This window comes from Emydura macquarii, unplaced genomic scaffold, assembly GCF_026122565.2.
Source record: "Emydura macquarii macquarii isolate MOO-44397 ecotype Brisbane River unplaced genomic scaffold, CSIRO-AGI_Emac_v2 contig_3671, whole genome shotgun sequence".
Classification (NCBI taxonomy): domain Eukaryota; kingdom Metazoa; phylum Chordata; order Testudines; family Chelidae; genus Emydura; species Emydura macquarii.
Genome location: NW_027133808.1, coordinates 12,209,054 through 12,228,311, shown reverse-complemented (window position 1 = coordinate 12,228,311; position 19,258 = coordinate 12,209,054). Strand labels below are relative to the sequence as shown.

General features: G+C 40.5%; 1 protein-coding gene across 1 annotated transcript in view; it reads left to right on the top strand.

Moving 5' to 3' along the window:
* The window catches only part of GPC5 (glypican 5), a gene marked incomplete at its 5' end in the record, with an annotated part of 634,518 nt that overhangs the window by 284,698 nt on the left and 330,562 nt on the right, over positions 1 to 19,258 (top strand). The window contains one exon of the mRNA XM_067536868.1: positions 19,056 to 19,176. Coding sequence (XP_067392969.1) covers positions 19,056 to 19,176 — 121 coding nt within the window. The remainder of the gene's footprint in view (positions 1 to 19,055; positions 19,177 to 19,258) is intronic.

Sequence of the window (19,258 nt, the reverse complement as noted above, 5' to 3'; positions counted from 1 at the left end):
AGGGAAGACCTAAGGCAAGTCCAACTGTTTCTTTTGAAGCTTTTAATATAATCATAGTCTGAAACTAGGCTACCCTAATGAGCTATGCAGATCCAGTCAAATTGGTCACATTTGAAAATTGTCACAATTTTGCTTTTGCATTAGCATTACATGTGATTAGAATTTATTCAGTGCCAGAAACAATCCTCAAAGCATGAATTTTCTGCACCTTTGGAATATGCTATTTCCTTCAGTGAACTAGGTTGTTATACTACTGCTTCAATAAAAGTTGCATTGGCTTTGTTTTTTAAAATAATTTCCTTAAGAGCACAGTTGTACAAATTGAGGTGAAGGATAATTTTAGGATTAGTGGGTTCTTTGGGTGATGTTTTTTTCTTTGTTTGGTTGTGTGTGTCTGTGTCTGAGTGAGTCTAAGAATGGCACACAATAAATATTACTAGGATGATGGTTACTATGTAGTACAAAGCACCTAAGGGCTTGTATACACTTGGAAATTTGCCAAACTACCTATTCCAGTATAATTATTCTGGAATAGTTATTTTAGTATAACATATCATGTGAACATTCTTATTCTGGACTAAGAGTGCCTTTTCCTGATTTAGCTTAATATGTTTCCAAATAAGAGTGCCTACACAGTGGTTTATCTCAAATAGCTATTCCAGAATAGCAATTTTCAGAAAATTTCCAAGTGTAGAAAAGCCTGCAGGCTGACTGCCATTACTTCCTTTAATAAGGCAGCGACATTAGCTGATAAAAAATGCATAGACTATTTTAGATATAGTATTTTCTTTTTAAAATTAGAAATTAGTTATATGTAAGGATTATGGGAAATTATTTCTAATCTAAAGCAACAAACAAGACAATTAATAATTTTCAGTTGGTTGGTTTTCATATTTTATATTTGTCCATAAGTTGACTGAATATGTATGGAATCAGTTGTTTCCACCAAATTTATACCAGATTACAGATCTGAAAACATTCTATAATTCAAAAATGCTTGGTTTTTTAAAAGTATGTTTTGGATTGGTAGGAAGCAGTTGGAGTGCTTAATTTGCATTCTGTGTTGAAAACAAAAAAAAATTGTTTTTGAAAACAAAATTTAAAAATATTTTGATGGCGCTGGGAAGTTTGTTTTCTAAATCTTACTTTACATTAATATCTTTTTTAAAGTTTAAAAATGCCTACAGAATGGAGAAAACACTCGATGCACCTGTTTAACCTCCTACCACTTTTAATGGTTATGATGGTTCTTTGATTTATTCAGTTTGTTAATTAGAATTTCACCATTAAACATTTTGACTCATTTGTTGCTGCATCTGTTTACTTTTTACTAGTATTGAGGTAATTGTTAATTTCTTAATTAACAGTTATCTGCAGTATGTAAGGGTCTAACAGTGATGAAGATGCTGGAAATGTCAGAAGTGAAACAGTAATTATCAAGAATCATAAAAGCAAATGAGCTGGACTATAGTTTATTTAAAAAGTGTCCCAAACTTGAAATAAACTGAAATGAATTAAATGCACTGTGCTGACATATCACTCTTAAACACACTATACCTGTATAAATACAGGTGCTTGCTTGTAGCTTGTGAATGCTAACACTCTAAACTTATGAAGTTTGCAGCCCATGAAAGCTTATGCCTGCAGACATTTGTTAGTCTTTAAGGACTCTCGTTGTTTTTGCTGTTTACTTTATTGGTTTTATATTTAACATAACATGAGCAAATGGATCCAGTATAGAGGCCTTCACATCACTGGAAATGGGAAATTTTATTACAAGCATTTCCCCTTTCCAGGTTCCACCATGTAGACAAGCTCTAAGGTTCCCAGAAACTCTATGCCCTTTTGGAGTTCAAGAGCATCCAGACCACATTGATATATTAGCAAGTGTTGTAATTGGAAGTACTAGCACTCCACTGAGGGTGGCAAGTCATAATGTTGCTTTAGCATTAGGAAAAGAATAGAGCCCTCATCATTAACTAACTGAAAAATCGGTTTGCTGCCCTTGCTCAGCCAGTTCTTCCTAATTTGTTCCCAATTTTCAAGTCTGGGTTACCCCTAGATAGGTGCTTTTGCATGACAGCAAAGCTCAGGATAAAATTGATATCTTTTAGCTAAAATATCCCAGATCTTTTGCACAGTCACCACTGTAGATATCTTATTTTTCTCCATCAGACATACAAAAGAAACTGAAGAGAGCATCAGACCCCTTTGCTTATAGGGAGTTGGAGTTTTTAAAATGATAGTCATGGTCATTGACCAGGGCCCCACAGGAAGGCTCTAACAATGCTAATACATTTTCTAAAATAAGTCAGAGTGATATATAGAAGTAGAACAGAGGGTTATATAGAGGTGGGCTCCTTAGAATATAGAGACTAGGCAGAATATTAATTTTTATTATGTTAACCCTTCCCCACAGACTCAGGGAGAGAGGATGCCCTCTATTTATGTCACTAACTATTGGAGAGAGTACAGGATTTTACATTTATCGTCACTATTTTGTTAATATTGCTTGGTACTTTTATAACTAGGTACTTACTTGCATTAGTTTCCTTTTGGGAATTCTATTGAGAGAAAGCCCCACTACTTGACAGCTGGGAGATTTCCAACAGTTCTGATTTTTCCGAATGTTGATCACATATTGATCTGAATTTTTGAATTAGTGATAAGAGGGTTGAAGTTGTGGTTTCTGGCTTGAGTATATACAAAAGGGTAATGTCTGCCTATAACATCAATTTATACTCCATGGAACCCAATAGTACACCTCAGATATCTGGATGAACCAGTATAGCTATCACCAGGAGTTCAGGAGCCAAATCAAAAAATAACAGAGACAATGGACACCATTACCTAGTACCCCCTTAGAAGACTGAAGGTATCTGAGGTTACATTTTTGGTTGGAATGCAAGGGGCTGAGTGAAAATATAATAGTTGGATTTAGATACAGGGTCCAACTTGCGTCTAAATCCAAATTTTTAGAGTATAAAACATATACCTCCAGCCCATCCTATGAAAAGCCTTTTCTGTATCTAAGACTTATAATGGCTTGTGGTTCAGGGTTGTTATATTTCACTTCCATAATATCAATAAGTTGTTAAAGTTTATCAAAGCCATGACAGACTCTGACAAACCAGACTTGATTTGGGTGTACAATAGAGCCAAAAACCTTTTCTAGTATCATTGCCAGAACTTTTGCCAATATTTTGACATCACTATTAATTAGTGAAATTGGCCTTTAATTGGAACATATTGTGGCATCCCTTCCTGGTTTGGGAATAACTGATATTATGTCTTCCCTCAATGTAGGGGGAAGGATGGTCTCTAGAAGTGACTCATTAAACATTTCAAGTATCTTGTCAGATACTTGTCAGGAGTTCAAGGAAGTGTCTGGAAAACTTGGTGGGGAGGCCATTTGGCCTAGAGACTTTCCCCACTTTCATATTCTTAATTGCCTCAATTAACTCATCGTCGTTAGGGTAGCATCACTGTGCTGCACTAATTTGTGATAATGTAGTATTTTTGAAAATTTGGTCCAAAACATTTATGGAGGAGTTTGTCTAATTTTCACAGGTCTTTATAGAAAATAAGGAACACTTTATTAATATTTTAGGTGATGTACATAGTTTTATGTTTTTCACAGACTGCTGTGATTTTACACTCACAGGCCTTTTGTCTTAGGTGGTATGTCAGTAACTTCCCAACTTTTACACCTATTTCCAAGAAATCCTGCCTGAATCAAAATAGGGAAAATTGATCCTGCACCAAGTGCAGCTTGCTGAGTTCATATCTACAATTGATCAGGGTTTTCAACAAATCTGGAGATGGGGATATGACATAAAACAAATCAAGCTCATTTTTGCCATCATATTTTTTCCATGTTCCCTCTTCTTGGCAGATGAAAAACTAATAACTCACTTAAGCCTTGAGTGTCTTCTGTAATAGCCTGCTAGAAGATGTTGAGAATTCATTCCTCTCCAGGAACAGGCCAATTTCTTTTTCAGTTTACAATTATGAAATGTGGATCTTGTAAAAGTGAAGAATTAAATCTCCATCACTGTTTCTTATACAGATCTGTTGCTATTCAAAGAGTCATAAGGGAATGATCAGAGACAGCACTTGTATCAATGGAGGAGTCAATTACAGAATTAACCAAGTCCCTGGAGATTAAAAAGAAATCTTTAGAAGAATAGGACTCATGTACCAGAGAAAAGTATGAATAAGCCCTACCCATTGGATGTATGAGCTGCCAGATAGCACGTAGTCTTTAATATGCAATTCCAGGGCCATTCTAGTTTTGGTTGTTTTATAATCCTGAGGGTGAGATTTGTCCATAAAAGGCTCCAGCACTTAATTCAAATCCCCAGCAATCACTGTAGGGATACGGAGTTCTCCATATGATTTAGTTAAAAAAAAAAAAAACAACCTATGAAAGGTTACAGGATCATCATGGTTATGTGCACAAATTAGCAATGATTTGTTCAGATCTCTTAATGGTGACTTTAAGGATTACAAATCTGCTCTGATCATCTGAAATTGAGTCAGAGTCTGAAGACACTGCTTTCCCTACCAAATCACATTCTAATTTAGCCTCATCTATGATGAATTTCCTGAAGAAGCACTGTGTCTGCCTTTGCTATCTATAATCATGAGTATACTTTTTTTTAAAAAATTAGAGTTTTGAGTCCCTTTACCTTCCAGGAAATAAACTATTTGGTTGTGTTAAGAATTTTTTTTATCATGTGTGATCTTAAAAATAGGATGATGGAATGCTTGTGTTGTTTGCTTTCTTGCATCCCATCCTGCTCCCCACACTGACTCCAACACAAAGGGGAGATCATGGATGAAATACTTCAGATACTTACTCCATTTTTGGGTTACCTTGTGAGATGTTCACCACTTGCTGGTCTTAAAGGGAGTAGGGTTCGTTGCAGGAGAATTTGGGGGAGGCATCAGCATTAGTTGCTGATGCCTGATACAAATCACATTCATGAAGGGTGTAATTTTCCTGGGTGTTGCTGTCTAGAGGAAAGTGGGAAGGGATAGGAAAGAATGGGGTGATAAAAGGATATAGGAGAGGGCTTCAGAGAGGGGAAGGGAAGAGCACAGAAAGACAGGTTAAATCAAATCATAAAAACACATAGTACATACATAACTTGACCTATTGCCAAGTGTGACTGTCTGTTTTTGTTGTGTGCTGTTGGACTTCACAGGCCCACTCGATTCTGAGTAAAGGTCTCCACTCTCACCATTTAAAAAGTTAATCAAAATGAAAAAAGCAGCAATAGTCAAACACTTAACACTATAAAACTAATTAAACCAATCATAAGTTCCGGAGGTTGAGGGCCAGGAAGACACACCATCCAGGCTGGGAGCTCCGCCAATACCCACTATTTAAGTTACAGTTTTTAACAGGCATCTTTATGTTTCCCATATCACAAAACAGTAACCACATCATAACTTGATAAAAAGAGAGCACACATTCCACAAACCTCTTTACTTTTTAATTGTAATAGTTTTCAGTTTGTCAAACAGAACACCAGCACTCTGGTAATACAGCTTGGTGCACTAAGTGAGACATATGTTGTGATGATTATTCTCCCAGAGCTAAATGCTTCCTATCCTGCCGAAAGCCTTTGGTTTACAACCAACCATTCAGTTTCCCTTCCCCACATTAAATGAACATATAACTGACAGGGGAGAAAACTAAGTGTTCCCACATATTATTAATTTCTGCACCAATGAGCCAACAAGCAATGCATTTCAGCAAGTGACTCTTCTATACAAATTGCATACTCCATGTTTATGTTTCAGCTTGTAGAAAGTGTTAGGGTGGGGAAAGGGACTGAAGAAGTTGAAGGGGGGATATAGAAAGAGGAGGGATGGTGTGAAAAAAGGGAAACAGATTGGAGAAATAGAGGAGGGAGTAATGGGTTCAGGGAGTAGAGGGAAGGCATGGGGGGAGAGGAAGGCAGGGGAGTTGGGGAAAGGGACAAGCAGGAACAAGGTGAAGTAGGTCATGATAGGGAGAGCAGAAATCACTGGTCCATGTAGCTCAGCAACCTGTCTTGGTCCACTCCTCTGCTCTGTGGCCCACAAGTGGCACAGCTACATCACTTTGTTCCTGTGCACCTTTGCTCAATATCTTGCAGAGAGGAGAGCCGTCTCTTGCATTTCTAGTACATAGAATGTCAAGCTGCTGGGCTTTTTAGGCATCTGGCAATGAAATGTAGTGACACAACAGGGGTTGGCTATTGGCACAAGTGGAATCGGAGCCCTTAAGTTCCTACAGAGCAGTAATGAGCTGCACTGTCCCCGGTGATCTCTTTGGTGTACATCATTGCCAAACTAGCCCACAGACCTTGTATAATCATAAACAGATGGTTCAGATTGATTTGTCCAGTTTGGGATGTTGTTAAGTGTTTCATTAACTTCCTAAGACAAATACAGGAGCAAAGGCACTTGATATTGTTAATAAACTATTTAAATACACCCTTTAAGCAGTCAGTTCATGCCCATAAAATCATTTTGGGATGAGGTGTTCCCATAACACCCCTCTAGGGCACTTCACATTCAGCCATTTGATGAGAAGTGATATTCCTGTCCCAAAAGTTAATAAAGTATAAGCATGGAGCATAAGAAATGACCTTAATAAGTAAATTAGTCATAGTCAGTGAGTAAATCCATATGCACAAGTAGGGCAGATATAACAATCGGGAAGTAATCCTGATGTAAAACAGAACTGGTATTCAGTTCACCGCAGGCTATTTTAAAAATGTTCTGCTTCTTGTGGCTTTTGGAGCAGATACACTTCTTCACCAATCCTGACATGGAACTTAGCTGGAAACTTCATAAAATATTTGGCTTCCTCTGCTTGGGAAGTTCCCTAGATCCCCTAAAGGCTGATCTCTGTTCAACTTAATCTTTCGCAATCTTGAAAAATCATTTTCTTATTTTGTGGCATCCCCCAAAATATTTTTCCCCTCATGAGTTAGCTGCATTTTTTTTTCTTTTACAGTAATTCTGAAAAATTTATAATCAACACACAAGGTTTGGCATTTGAGGCCAGCTTAGGAGCAAAGGATCTATGTGCTCATTCTAAATCAAATTTAAAGTCATCCAGCAGGCTGAACACTTCTGAAAGGAGCTGAGGAATGGATTCTAAGAGTTTGCCTTTCTCTGCTGCTTTAGGTACTCCTTTAATTCTCAAAGCACTGTGGCAAGACTTCTTCTTGAGGGCTGCCATTTCTGAGAAGATAAGTCTGTTAGACTTCTCTACATCTGAGCAAAGAGCCCTTGTACCTGATCCTCCACAGTTGATTTTCTTTCTCTTTTCTGCCTCATCCATTTGTCCTGTCAGCACTTGCAGAGAGGAGTTAATTGAGTAACAGTTATTGTATTGTGGCCATTGATAAGACAATAGACACATTAAGTTTTTCTAGCAGGGCCATGACAGACATAGTACCCGCATCAGCCATCTTGTCCAAGGGTTTGGGGAGGCCTCCATTCCCCTTGCCTTTCATCTACTTGTAGAGCTCACATAGACAAATATTTGCCTATTGACATTCCAGAGATTTTGGGGTTCCTGTTCTTTTATTGGGAGGGTAGGGGTAGAAATCAGTCAGGAGTCTGGACACTTGATGGAAATCGATATTAGCAGATGGCTCTGGAGCTCAAGGGATCTGCTTCTCCATGCTGCACAGTGTCCCCAGGTGTCCACTAAAATTTTTAAATAAACATGTATTAGTTAGTAAGGGAATGTTTTTTTTTATCTGTGTACTTTCCTATGATGCTTGAAAGTACTGCTTTTGAAACAATTTTGTTTTGTTTGCCCTATTCTGCTAGAGTATTAGTATAGTGAAATTCATTTGAAATAGTTTTGCTGCTTTGAAATACTAGGATTGGTGAAACTAAAAAGTTTAAGGAATTCTGAAAGACATTGCCCCTCTACACCTGTTGAAGTTCTGATTCTAATGCACATCTGTCCCAAAATTTTCTTTTTCACAGATAAAATAGAATACAGTAAAATAAACCTTTACGCATCTGATAGATCCTCCAGTTTTTTGATGATCACAACGGTGATGCTGGTAGACCAGAGATGCCTGGTCATGCTAACATTGAACTGAACATTGAACTGAACACTCTCAACTGAGCACTGACAAATACAGAGTTGGAATCAGTCTGGCTCACCTCTAGGTTAATATTGTTAAAATAGGAATTAGAGTTGTAAGAATGTGTTTTGTGTTTAGACTTTATTGAACGCCTGTGAGTTGATTCATGCATTAATCTGATCTGTATCCCATATTCTAAAGTATTATTTGAGCCAAAGTATTGTGAGCTCTGTGACTATGTAAATCACTTGACAGGAGAGAAAAATTAACTTGTGGGACGTGCTGATCTCCAACAGAAGGTGTTATGTCTTGTACAACAGAGAAGGTCCATCTACACTAGATGAACAGTCAACATGGATTCACTGAGGGAAAGTCATGTCTGTCCAACCTGATTGCTTTCTATGAAGAAGTGACTGGCTCTGTGGATGTGGGGAAAGCAGTGGACATGATATACCTTGACTTTAGCAAAGCTTTTGATACGGTCTCTCACAGCATTCTTATCAGCAAGTTAAAGAAGTATGGCTTGGATGAATGGACTATAAAATGGATAGAGAACAAGCTAGAGCATAGGGCTCAAAGAGTAGTGATCAATGGCTCCATGTCTAGCTGGCAGCCGGTCACAAGCGGAGTGCCCCAGGGGTCAGTCCTGGGGCCGGTTTTGTTCAACATCTTCATTAATGATCTAGAGGATGGGGTAGATTACACCCTCAGCAAGTTTGCAGATGACACTAAGCTAAGGAGAGTGGTAGATATCCTGGAAGGTAGGGATAGGATACAGAAGGACCTAAATAAACTGGAGGATTGGGCCAAAAGAAATCTGATGAGGTTCAACAAGGACAAGTGCAGAGTCCTGCACTTTGGATGGAAGAATCCCATACAAAGATACAGACTTGGGACCGATGAGCTAGGTAGCAGTTCTGCAGAAAAGGACCTGGGGGTTACAGTGGATAAGAAGCTGGATGTGAGTCAGCAGTGTGCCCTGGTTGCGAAGAAGGCTAATAGCATATTGGACTGCATTAGTAGGAGCATTGCCAGCAGATCGAGGGAAGTGATTATTCCCCTCTATTCAGCATTGGTGAGGCTGCATTTGGAGTATTGTGTCCAGTTTTGGGCCCCCCCACTACAAAAAGGATATGGGCAAGTTGGAGAGAGTCCAGCGGAGGGCAACAAAAATGATTAGGGGGCTGGAGCACAAGACTTATGAGGAGAGGCTGAGGGAATGAGGCTTGTTTAGTCTGCAGAAGAGAAGAATGAGGGGAGATTTGATAGCAGCCTTTAACTACCTGAAAGTGGGTTCCAGGGAGGATGGAGCTAGGCTGTTCTCAGTGGTGGCAGATGACAGAACAAGGAGAAAAGGTCTCAAATTGCAGTGGGGGAGATCTAGGTTGGACATTAGGAAAAAGTTTTTCACTAGGAGGGTGGTGAAGCACTGGAATGGGTTACCTAGAGAGGTGGTGGAATCTCCATCTTTAGAGGTTTTTAAGCTGCGGCTTGACAAAACCCTCGCTGGGATGATTTAGCTGAGGTTAGTCCTGCTCTGAGCAGGGGGTTGGACTAGATGACCTCCTGAGGTCCCTTCCAACTCTATGATTCTATGATTCTAAGTATTGTGGGATGATAAAGAGGACAAAATAAATTTATTTTTTTGCCCTCCCCCATGAAGATGAGTCATGAAAGTGGATTCTTCTCGTTAGCTGAGCTTGGAGCTCATAGCACAAGGAAAGAGGGGAATAAAAACCCCAGCAAGAAGGAACTGTATCTCAATGCTGTTGGACTCTGGAGGGCAAGGTTTTCTAGGCATAAGCAAGACATCCCCAGATACTTAGCTTGGGTTATCCCTAAAGAACATACAGTACTTGCTTATCATAGAAGCTTCTATTATCTTTTGAAACTTAAGATTATAACTCGTGTATATTTATGTTTACCTGCTTTAATCGTGTAAATAATTATCTTGTTTCTGTTTCCTCCATAATAAATCTTTAAATAGTTTATTATAGGATTGGCTACAAGCGTTGTCTTTGGTTTAAGATCTTAGGTCCATTTGAGCTGAGGTAAATGACTGGGCCTTTGGGACTGGCAGTAACTTGAATATGGCTGTGTTCTTAGTGTAAGGCACCATCTATCACAAAAGTACGCTCACCTGAGTGGCAAGATCGATCGGAGTACCCGAGGGGACTGTCTGGGACTCCATGTTTAGGCTGTTCTAATACCTGAGGAGGTTACATTTGATAATTGATTGCTGAAATCTAATTTCACAACCAATTTGGGGTTTGTGCCCTGCTTCCTAATAGTATGCCTGGAGATTGGTACTCACGCTCTTGAGTCACTGCAGGCAGCTTTACAACTACATTCCAAGATGCATTAGCAGTAGATGCAATCCCTGACCCCAAAACGTTTGTAGATATACCTACTTTGGAAGAAGTTTGCTGTGCCATAAAGGAATGGCATAATGCCTGAACTTCTCAAGTGTGCCACAGAGTTCATAAGTTCATAAGCATTACACCAATTTTTTATTTGGGCCTGGACTACTGGCACAGTATCAGCAGAGTGGAAGGAAGGGATATTTATCCTGCCCTAGAAGGGGAAAGGCCCATGCACTGAGTGCAGTAGTTATAGGCCAATAAATCTGCTCTCTGTCCCTGGAAAAATTCTTCACACATGTCCTACTTATCTGGCTCTAGACTCTCCCTGAGAAATGTTGTCACCCAGAGCAATCGGGCTTCACTGCCAGGCGATCAACAATGGACACTATACTTGCTTTCTATCTTTTATCTAAGATCCATCATGAATTTAACCATCCTTTGACAGCAGCATAGATAGACCTAAAGACAGCCATCGATTCTGTTGATAGAGCTGGCTTGGGGAAGTCCCTATATTGCATCGGTGTTCCCAACATCTTCCTGAGGCTAATTCAAGATCTACATGATGACTCAGAGGTATGGATTCTTTGTGGAACTCATAAGTCAGATGGGCTTCACACTAGATCTAGGGTGAAGCAAGGATGTGTCCTGGTGCCACCCTTGTTCTGTTGAGTAGTGGATTATCCCCTTGAACATATCTCTACAAATATTGCTATAATTATCAGTTAAGTCTCCTTAACCAACCTAGATAATGTGGATGATGTTGTCTTCATTGGTCAGATGCACTTGTCTCAAAGATGCACTAGAAAGTTTTCAGCAAGAGGCAGTTGACTTTGAGTTAAGGGTTTCTTGGGCAAAAAAAAAACAAAAACAGTGTAGGTGCAAAAGTTGTGATACAAAACATCTGTGTTTCTGGACAAATTATGGAAGTAGTGGATGTATTCATCTGTATAGGAAGTAAAGGGTCAAATGAGCACAGACATCTTATGGAGAATTGGTTTAGCAGCTTCAGCCATGAAGGGCCTTGTAACATGTGGTCTGGTCCGACCCTGCGGTTGTGGCCCTTCTTCAGGCTCCGGCTCAGAGGAAGGCCACTGCACCTTCCTTCAAAGGGATTGTTAGCATCTGCGATGAGTCTGGTGGCCCGGCCCTGAGGCAAGGCGGGCAATCAAGCAGTCTATCGCCCGGCCCTTGGCAGGGTGGGCGAGCAAGCAGTCTATCGCCCCGGCCCTCAGGCAGGGTGGGCGATCAAGCAGTCTATCACCCGGCCCTCAGGCGATGCCTCTCAGCCACAGCTATGGCTGTCCCTGGGCCACTTCCTCCCTGTATCCCCAGATACCTGTGTCGGCTGGGTCCTCGGGGTCGCTGGGGTACATAGCCCAGGGTAGGCCCCCCAGTCCCTCCTTGTCCACAGGCGGCAGGGCGGGGAGATACTCTGCGAGGGGCAGCTCTTCCAGCTCACAGGGCTCGGGGGATGGCTCAGTGTCAGGCAGCTTCTCCAGGTCGGGGCCAGCTTTGGGGGGGATCTCCCAGCCCTCAGGCTCAGGAGGCTCGGTCCTTTTACTGTCCAGCCCCGCGGTTGTGGCCCTTCCTCGGGCCCAGGCTCTGAGGAAGGCCACTGCACCTTCCTACAGACCTGCATAAGTTCTGGAGCCAAAGGAAGGTGAAACTATATACAAAAGTCTGGATTTAGCAAACCTGTGTACTTCAAATTCTCTTATATGGATCTGAAACATGGCCATTGCTTAAACAAGATTTCAGGAGCCTGAGTCATTTCATATGCATTGCCAAAAATGATTACTGGCTATAAGACAGTTTGACTTCATCAGTAATTGGGATCATTGAATCATTGAAAACTAGCCTACAGAGGACTGAAGTTATCATTGGCGACTGCTGCCTGGCCCTTTTTGGTCATTTTATCCACCTCAGAGACAAAGTCCCTGCACATTGAGCTCTGAAGATAGGACTTGAAGTCAGGAGGAGACATTGCCTGGCCATGGACAGGCAGAGATCACCCATGATTAACCTGGGTGCACCTGATTTGTAAGAACTGTATGGAGCTCTTAGATGCCTGGAATAAAGCTGTACAGTTTGGTCATGGACACTTGGTGCTATGGACCTCTGCTGTCTAAGCATATTGTTTTTGTTGTTTACATTCCAACGTAAAATCATAAATCTTTAAACTCTGTAGTTCTTTGTTTGTTTGTTTTTCACTAGATGGGATGAACCCTGTAAATAAAAAACAGGACCTAATTAACTATATCTAGTAAAAGAATATCCTAATTAAGATAAACTGTACCTGAAGTTTATCCAATAGTGATCAACAATTGCGAAAATTTTAGCATTAAAATAAAATTCTGCAGAGATGTGTGGCAGCATCTTTGAAGAGTGGTGGGCCTAAGCGAAAGCTCATCACTTTTGGGGAATGAACTGTGGAGATGTTTAGATCTGAATCAAAATTTCATGGCTCAGATCTATCTTTAGATTTAATGGGCCTGATTTTTCTCTTCTGTTCCTCCCATTTTACGCTGGTATAATTCCATGGAGCTGGTGAAAATCAAGCCCAGTAGTTGACAATCTATCTGATGTATCAGTATTTTGCCGTCATCACGATGTAATGCAGAACATAATCTGAAGTGGCAAGAAAATACAAGGTGCAGTGGTCCCACATCTAAAATGGCTAATTCTTAAGAGAGTTCACATACATTTTATAATCTTTCAAACTGGGTAAACTATGAAATAAGTGATAGCTAATAGGGTCTGAACTTATCTGCTAACTGGGATATTGGTACAATCAAATATAAACATCTACCAGCTATTTTCATAACTACAATAGATATTTATCAGAAATGTATATGAATATTCATATATCGAACTCTGAGAATTGGAAACTTGTTAATCATCATTTTAAAACATGTTTATAGAATACAAATGTATCGGTGCTTACTTTTTTCCAGTGTTGATGAAAATGAATAGCATTTGGGGATCAAGTCTGCCTGTTAAACTGATGTGATACATTACTATGCTTCCACAGAAGAAATGAGCACAGATGGCGGGTCTACTACTTCTCTAACAAGAAATTTGTCATTCTCGCCCCCACCCCGGGATTCAAATCTGAACTACATTTTTTCAAGTCAAGCTATCTCTCTGGGGATCTTTAAAATGTTTTTTCCATTGCTTCAATATTAGAAATAAAAGTAACAGAAAGTGATTAATGCCTTATTAAAACTTTATAATGAGAGAAGTCTCTCAACCAGTAGTCTATGTTTCACATATTTTTCCAAGTTGAGGGGAACATATTCTGCATGTAAATGAAAGTCTACAGGGATGAAGTTTTATGTAGCATGGTAAGATTCCTAATAGCTCATTTAGTTTTGACAGATCATTTAGTCCACATTAAAAATGTCTGTGGATCTTAAATTTATAGACGTGTTAATTAAATTGAATAATGTTTGAAAAATAAAAGAATATATAAGAAAATCTGTGATTTTTGCACAGAATAAAGTGCCTTTTTTCCTGAAGCACAATGGGAAATTTCACAGGGCAATGTTAAGTTTTATAAATTTATCTTTAAGGCCAGTATCAACCAAATAATGTTTTGTAGAATTGTCTCTGTACACACCCAAAGAAAGAAACTTAAGATTTCAATGCATCTTTCAACTTATCAGTTTTTTTATTTACAAAATGTGCAAAATGAAAGGATAGTTTGTGTATAAAATATTCAAACCCACAATTTTTAATAAACGTTCATAGAACTTAGAATATTCTAAGGCTTCCACTGTGGGAAAGATTTTGTTCTATAGAGATCATTTTACTGAAGCATGCTGTATAAATGAACATTTTTTTTTTAATTCCGTGCTCCTGCATGTATCATTTGGCAAAGCAGCAGAACATGAAAAGGATTTTTCAGCACTTGCGCTGTGAACTGGCACACAAAGACAATTAACTTTAATGTTGTCAGATTGGAAAAAAAACCTTTCTTTGATAGCCTGCCAAATTGGATAATATCCTTTTCATTCAGTCCAAATGAGTTTTTTTTTCTTTTCATTGCCCCATATTTGGATACATTCTAAGTTATGTCAGTGCTGGGTCATTGTCATCCAAAGTTTAGTAGAGTAATCCAAAGCCTGTTAAAATAATCTGATTATTTTTATATACCAGCGCGAGAAACCTTGAAAGATTTAAAATTTACATTACTTCAAGTAACCAAGGTATGGCGTGTTTGTCTGGACTCGGGAAGAAAGAGAGGTAGTGGCTCCCTCAAGGAGGTGGGAGTGAGAGGGAAGCATCACCCGATAGGCTGGCCAGTAGGACTCAGATTGTCCCCTATGCACGTGGCAAGGGTATCAACCCCCCCCCCAACCCCCATTACTCCTGGATTAACAGATTAACAGAGATCCATGTAAGGTTGGGGGTCCTCAGGAGCCTCAAAGTAACCAGAAGGGTCCCAGCAATAATTGGCTGAAGATCACTCATGTTATGTTTGGATACTTGGAAGTTACTTGCACTGAGAGAGAAACTGGCAGACAGGAACACAGGGTGATGTAAACACACGCAGACTGAACTGGCTGAGCTATCCCATAATAGTTTAGCTCTGTTAGCTACAGCAAGCTAGGCAGGACATAAAATACACAACAACTCTAGAGTCACAACAGAGGCAGCCAGGGTATCAGTGGAGATTGACTCTGATTGACAAGGGGCAGGAGAGAGAGAGAGAGAGAGAAGGAAAAACAACAATTAGGGGCTGGCAAGGTGTCACTGTACTACAAGTGTGTGAGGAGGTTGGGATTGGCTCTGTTAAAGCAGTACAGACTTGCCTAATGTGGAAGCTTCTGGTGCCAGACCATTCTTTTTTTTAAGGGGAATTGAGTTGGAAAAGGAAACTTCAGTTCATGGTGATGTCAAAGAGCATGTACTGTTGAGGTTCCCTGGTGAATTGGAATCCCATTTTATCAGGATTGGAGTGGCTACATCCACAGCACAGCTATGGATGCCTATCAGTGGTGGCCTCCAAATACATACAAGGGTATTGGGGCCCCTGTTGAGAAGGATAATTCTGTGGTGTATCTGTGTACCAAACTCTTCCTGTTTATCCTTTCCTTCAGGATCAAGTGTATGGGTCATAAGCGCTATGACTTGATGAGTGGGCACAATATTGTGCATTTTGCCCACAGATGAATAGTTCCTCCCGGAAGCTCAGCAGAGAGGCAGCTCTGAGTTGGCATACATGGCGGGGTGCTCTACAGGGAGCAACAGAAGGGGTCATGAGAGCCAGTGTTCGGATATGTGGGTTTTGGGCACACAGGCAGGTTACCAGATCCCCTGGAAGTTCACAGCTAGCTTCGCAAGAGAGACATGCTCTGGGTCCAGCTGATGGCCCCTGATAGACTTTGACGATGAGGCAGAAAGCAGCAGACATGGCTGTTGTACATCTGGATAGGATTTTGTAAAGAGATTAACTTAATCATTAGGGCAGAGCCATTTAGATCCAGAGTGACTGTAAACTGGTCTGAAACGCTGCAGTGGAGGGTAAGGTGGGGGAGCCATGAGCTCCCCCCCAACATTGGCAAGGCTAGAAAAGGTATGAATCAGGAGATGGCTAAATACATGAATGGGAAGGATCAGTGATTACACACGAAAATACCACATGCTATTTGGTACACATCTTCTTTAGGGATGATGAATTGCACATCTCCAACTGGAGAGTGGATATATTTATGGCTGATGTTAGGGAAGGAATTAACTATTTGGGAACCCAGGTGGTGGTGGCTGGAGGAGCGGGGGAGAGACAGCCAAAGTAATTGCTGGCACTTCCTGGTGGCAGGTTGCTAATGTAGGTACTCATTCCATAGTTGGTCTAGTTACCTGATAAACTGGAATTGGAAGTAGTCTTAGAGGGAGGCATCCCCTAACACTGCTGGGGAATGCGGTTGGGGTTCCTAATGTCTGGTACAGCAAGTTGACAGCTGTCTTCCCCCATTCTCTTAATTCTCATGTGAGGACAGGATGGTGGAGGCCCAGTAATGGGACTAACTACAAGGTTTATTATATTGCTAAACTCATTTATCTTGATAGTCCCCCAAGTTTAGCAGCTGTGCTGCATAAGTTACATGCATTCCATTAAAAAGATCATTTCAAATATTTTCAAATATGTACCTGGGTACAAAGCACTGGCTGGTACAAACCTAAATGTCACTGTATAAAGAACATCAAACTTTTATAGTGTCTTCAATATTGCTTTAAAAACATTCAAACATCACATTCCAATAGAACAGCTTTAAGCCTTACTTCTCCTGACTGCTCAGCATTACCAAATATATGTCATTTTAATATTATCTTTACCTACAGTGAACTTGAACAAATACCGAAGACATTTAACCTTGACAGAGTCCATCCAAAAGCAATTCATGCAGGGCCAAATTCTGAAGGCTGAGTTTTCATTCAGTCCTTTCAGCATAAAACAAAATGAACTGGATTCATCAGGTGCAAACAGCTAGGCCTTGATTCTGCACCATTCAACTCACTTGTTCAGTGGGTGCAGGATGAGTCAGCTGGAGCGTACCATTGAATCTAGTGCCCCTGTGTGAGTTCAAATTTTATAATATTTTGCAGAAATTCTAGCTCACTGAAAAATATCCTAGTATAATATTTTCCATTATGACCAGACAGGCAAGTTCTTTTCCCTTTTTGAGAATGAAAGAGGGCTCGGGATTCCACTAGCACAAAGATATTAAACTCATTCTATGGGAAAGGTGACATACCATTTTTAATTATGGCCCTTGGGCTGTGGTGTACATTTAGGAGTACACGCTACCTTCTGTCCACAGCGGACTGCCCACTGATGTCAGTGGGATATTTGCACAAGTAACAAGTATGTAATATGGCTGTTGTGTAGTAACTGTACTTTTAGTTGTTATAATTTATTATTCAGCCCCTTACTGAGCATCATTCAGTGGGAAAACATGCTCAGTTTTATTTCTGCTCTTTCTGCTCTTTCCCCCCTCTTTCTCCCTAACCTTCCCATCTTCACAGGAGGGATTTTGGACTTCAAACCTAGCCACCCTGGCTCCCCAGGCAATGCTTAGACTATGGATGCCACCTCACCCAAACCAGTAGAGAAGCGGACTGGCAAAGCTCTAGCTGACAAAGGTCCCCATCCAGGAAGCTTCTCATTGGTTGGGACACACTACTCCAACCAGAAAGAAGCACATGAAGGTGCCTGACTAATGGAGTGAATCACTGGGTGGATGCTACTGTGGACCCTGCCTATTTGCCTGACTCCTTCCTGCCATCCCAGGTCCTGCCTCCCAGCCTGTTCAGTTCATTTGTATCCCAGACCCCATCTGTTCCCAGTTCCTGCCTTTCTGCCTCACTCCAGGTTCCTGCTCCTATGCCCGACCTCTGTCTCTGACTTTCGGCTTGGCACCTGACTCTAACCCTGGCTCCCATTTATGGCTTCTGACTCTAACCATTAGGCATGACCACCCATGCCCTGATCCCTACAGCTTGCTTGGACTACTACCAATTCCTCCAAGTGGGCCCAGCGAGAATGGACTCAGTGGCGTTTCCTGTACCCCAACAGATATCAGCACTGCATGAGCAGATGATCTGCCTCCAGGCAGACAGCTGAGCATTGGAGTCATTCCTGGTTCCTACTTTCTTACCTTGCTCCAGGTCCCTGCTCCGATACTCTACCCCTGACCCTGGCTCTGAACTTTGGTTTGGCACCTGATCCTGACCCCAGCTGTGACCGTTGGCTTGGATCCTGGTATTGACCCCGGTTCTGACGCTACGCGTCTATATGTTTCATTCCCACCCTCTCTTCTATTCCACCTGCCAAAGTGATCATCAATGAAATAGTGACTGTTGACATTAAAGTATCCTCATGGAACTTCAGAGTTTATAACATCCCCATTATATCAACAAAAGAAAGAGATCCATCCCCCTCAAAGCTATTGTTTCTGGATGTCTATAAATTCAGGCAGATAATACTACCTGTTCATGCTCACTTTATATTTGGAAAGTTCTCTAGAGAGCTAGAAATTGTTTAAAATTAAAACTGAGATTCTGCAGGATTTGAATTTGCCATGCTGACCCATGACATGCCCATCTAGCAGGTGGGATTTGAGCATTGGACACTTCTGTGATAGTCTCTCCACAGGATTATTTTACTTCCTTATTGATTAGCTGCTAGCAGAATATTGTTGAGACAGAGCTACAGAGCAAGAGACAACCCCCATGTAGCTTGCCCTTAACAAACTAAAAAAGTACAACCACCACAGAATGGAATAATGTGCATGGAGGTGTATCTTGACCTTTCACACTTCTTATTTTTCATTACAAAATGTTCAGAAAGAATAAAAGAGGAAAAATCATATCACACCTTTGTAAAATTTATCAATTATACCGTGATGTGTAACTTTCTTGTAACAAATCCTACAATGACAAAATAAACGTTCTGTCTTTAAAATGGAAAGGCAATGCCAACTGAGGTTGTGTCAGCTAGTGTTTATAGGTAAATCAATTTTCTGTTTATAGGTAAATCCATTCAACAGTTTACTAAACCATATTTCTTTTGTTATATTAGCTACACCCATCGTGTGGTTGGCAATGGAATCAAAGCTCAGTCTGCAAATCCAGAAGTAAAAGTGAAAGGAACAGATCCTGTAATAAATCAAATCATTGATAAACTGAAACACATTATCCAGGTAAGATTTTTTTGGGGGGGCTATTATATGTTAAAGCTATCACCTTGTAAATTAAGATCATCTTGGTGCTGAACAGGTGTGA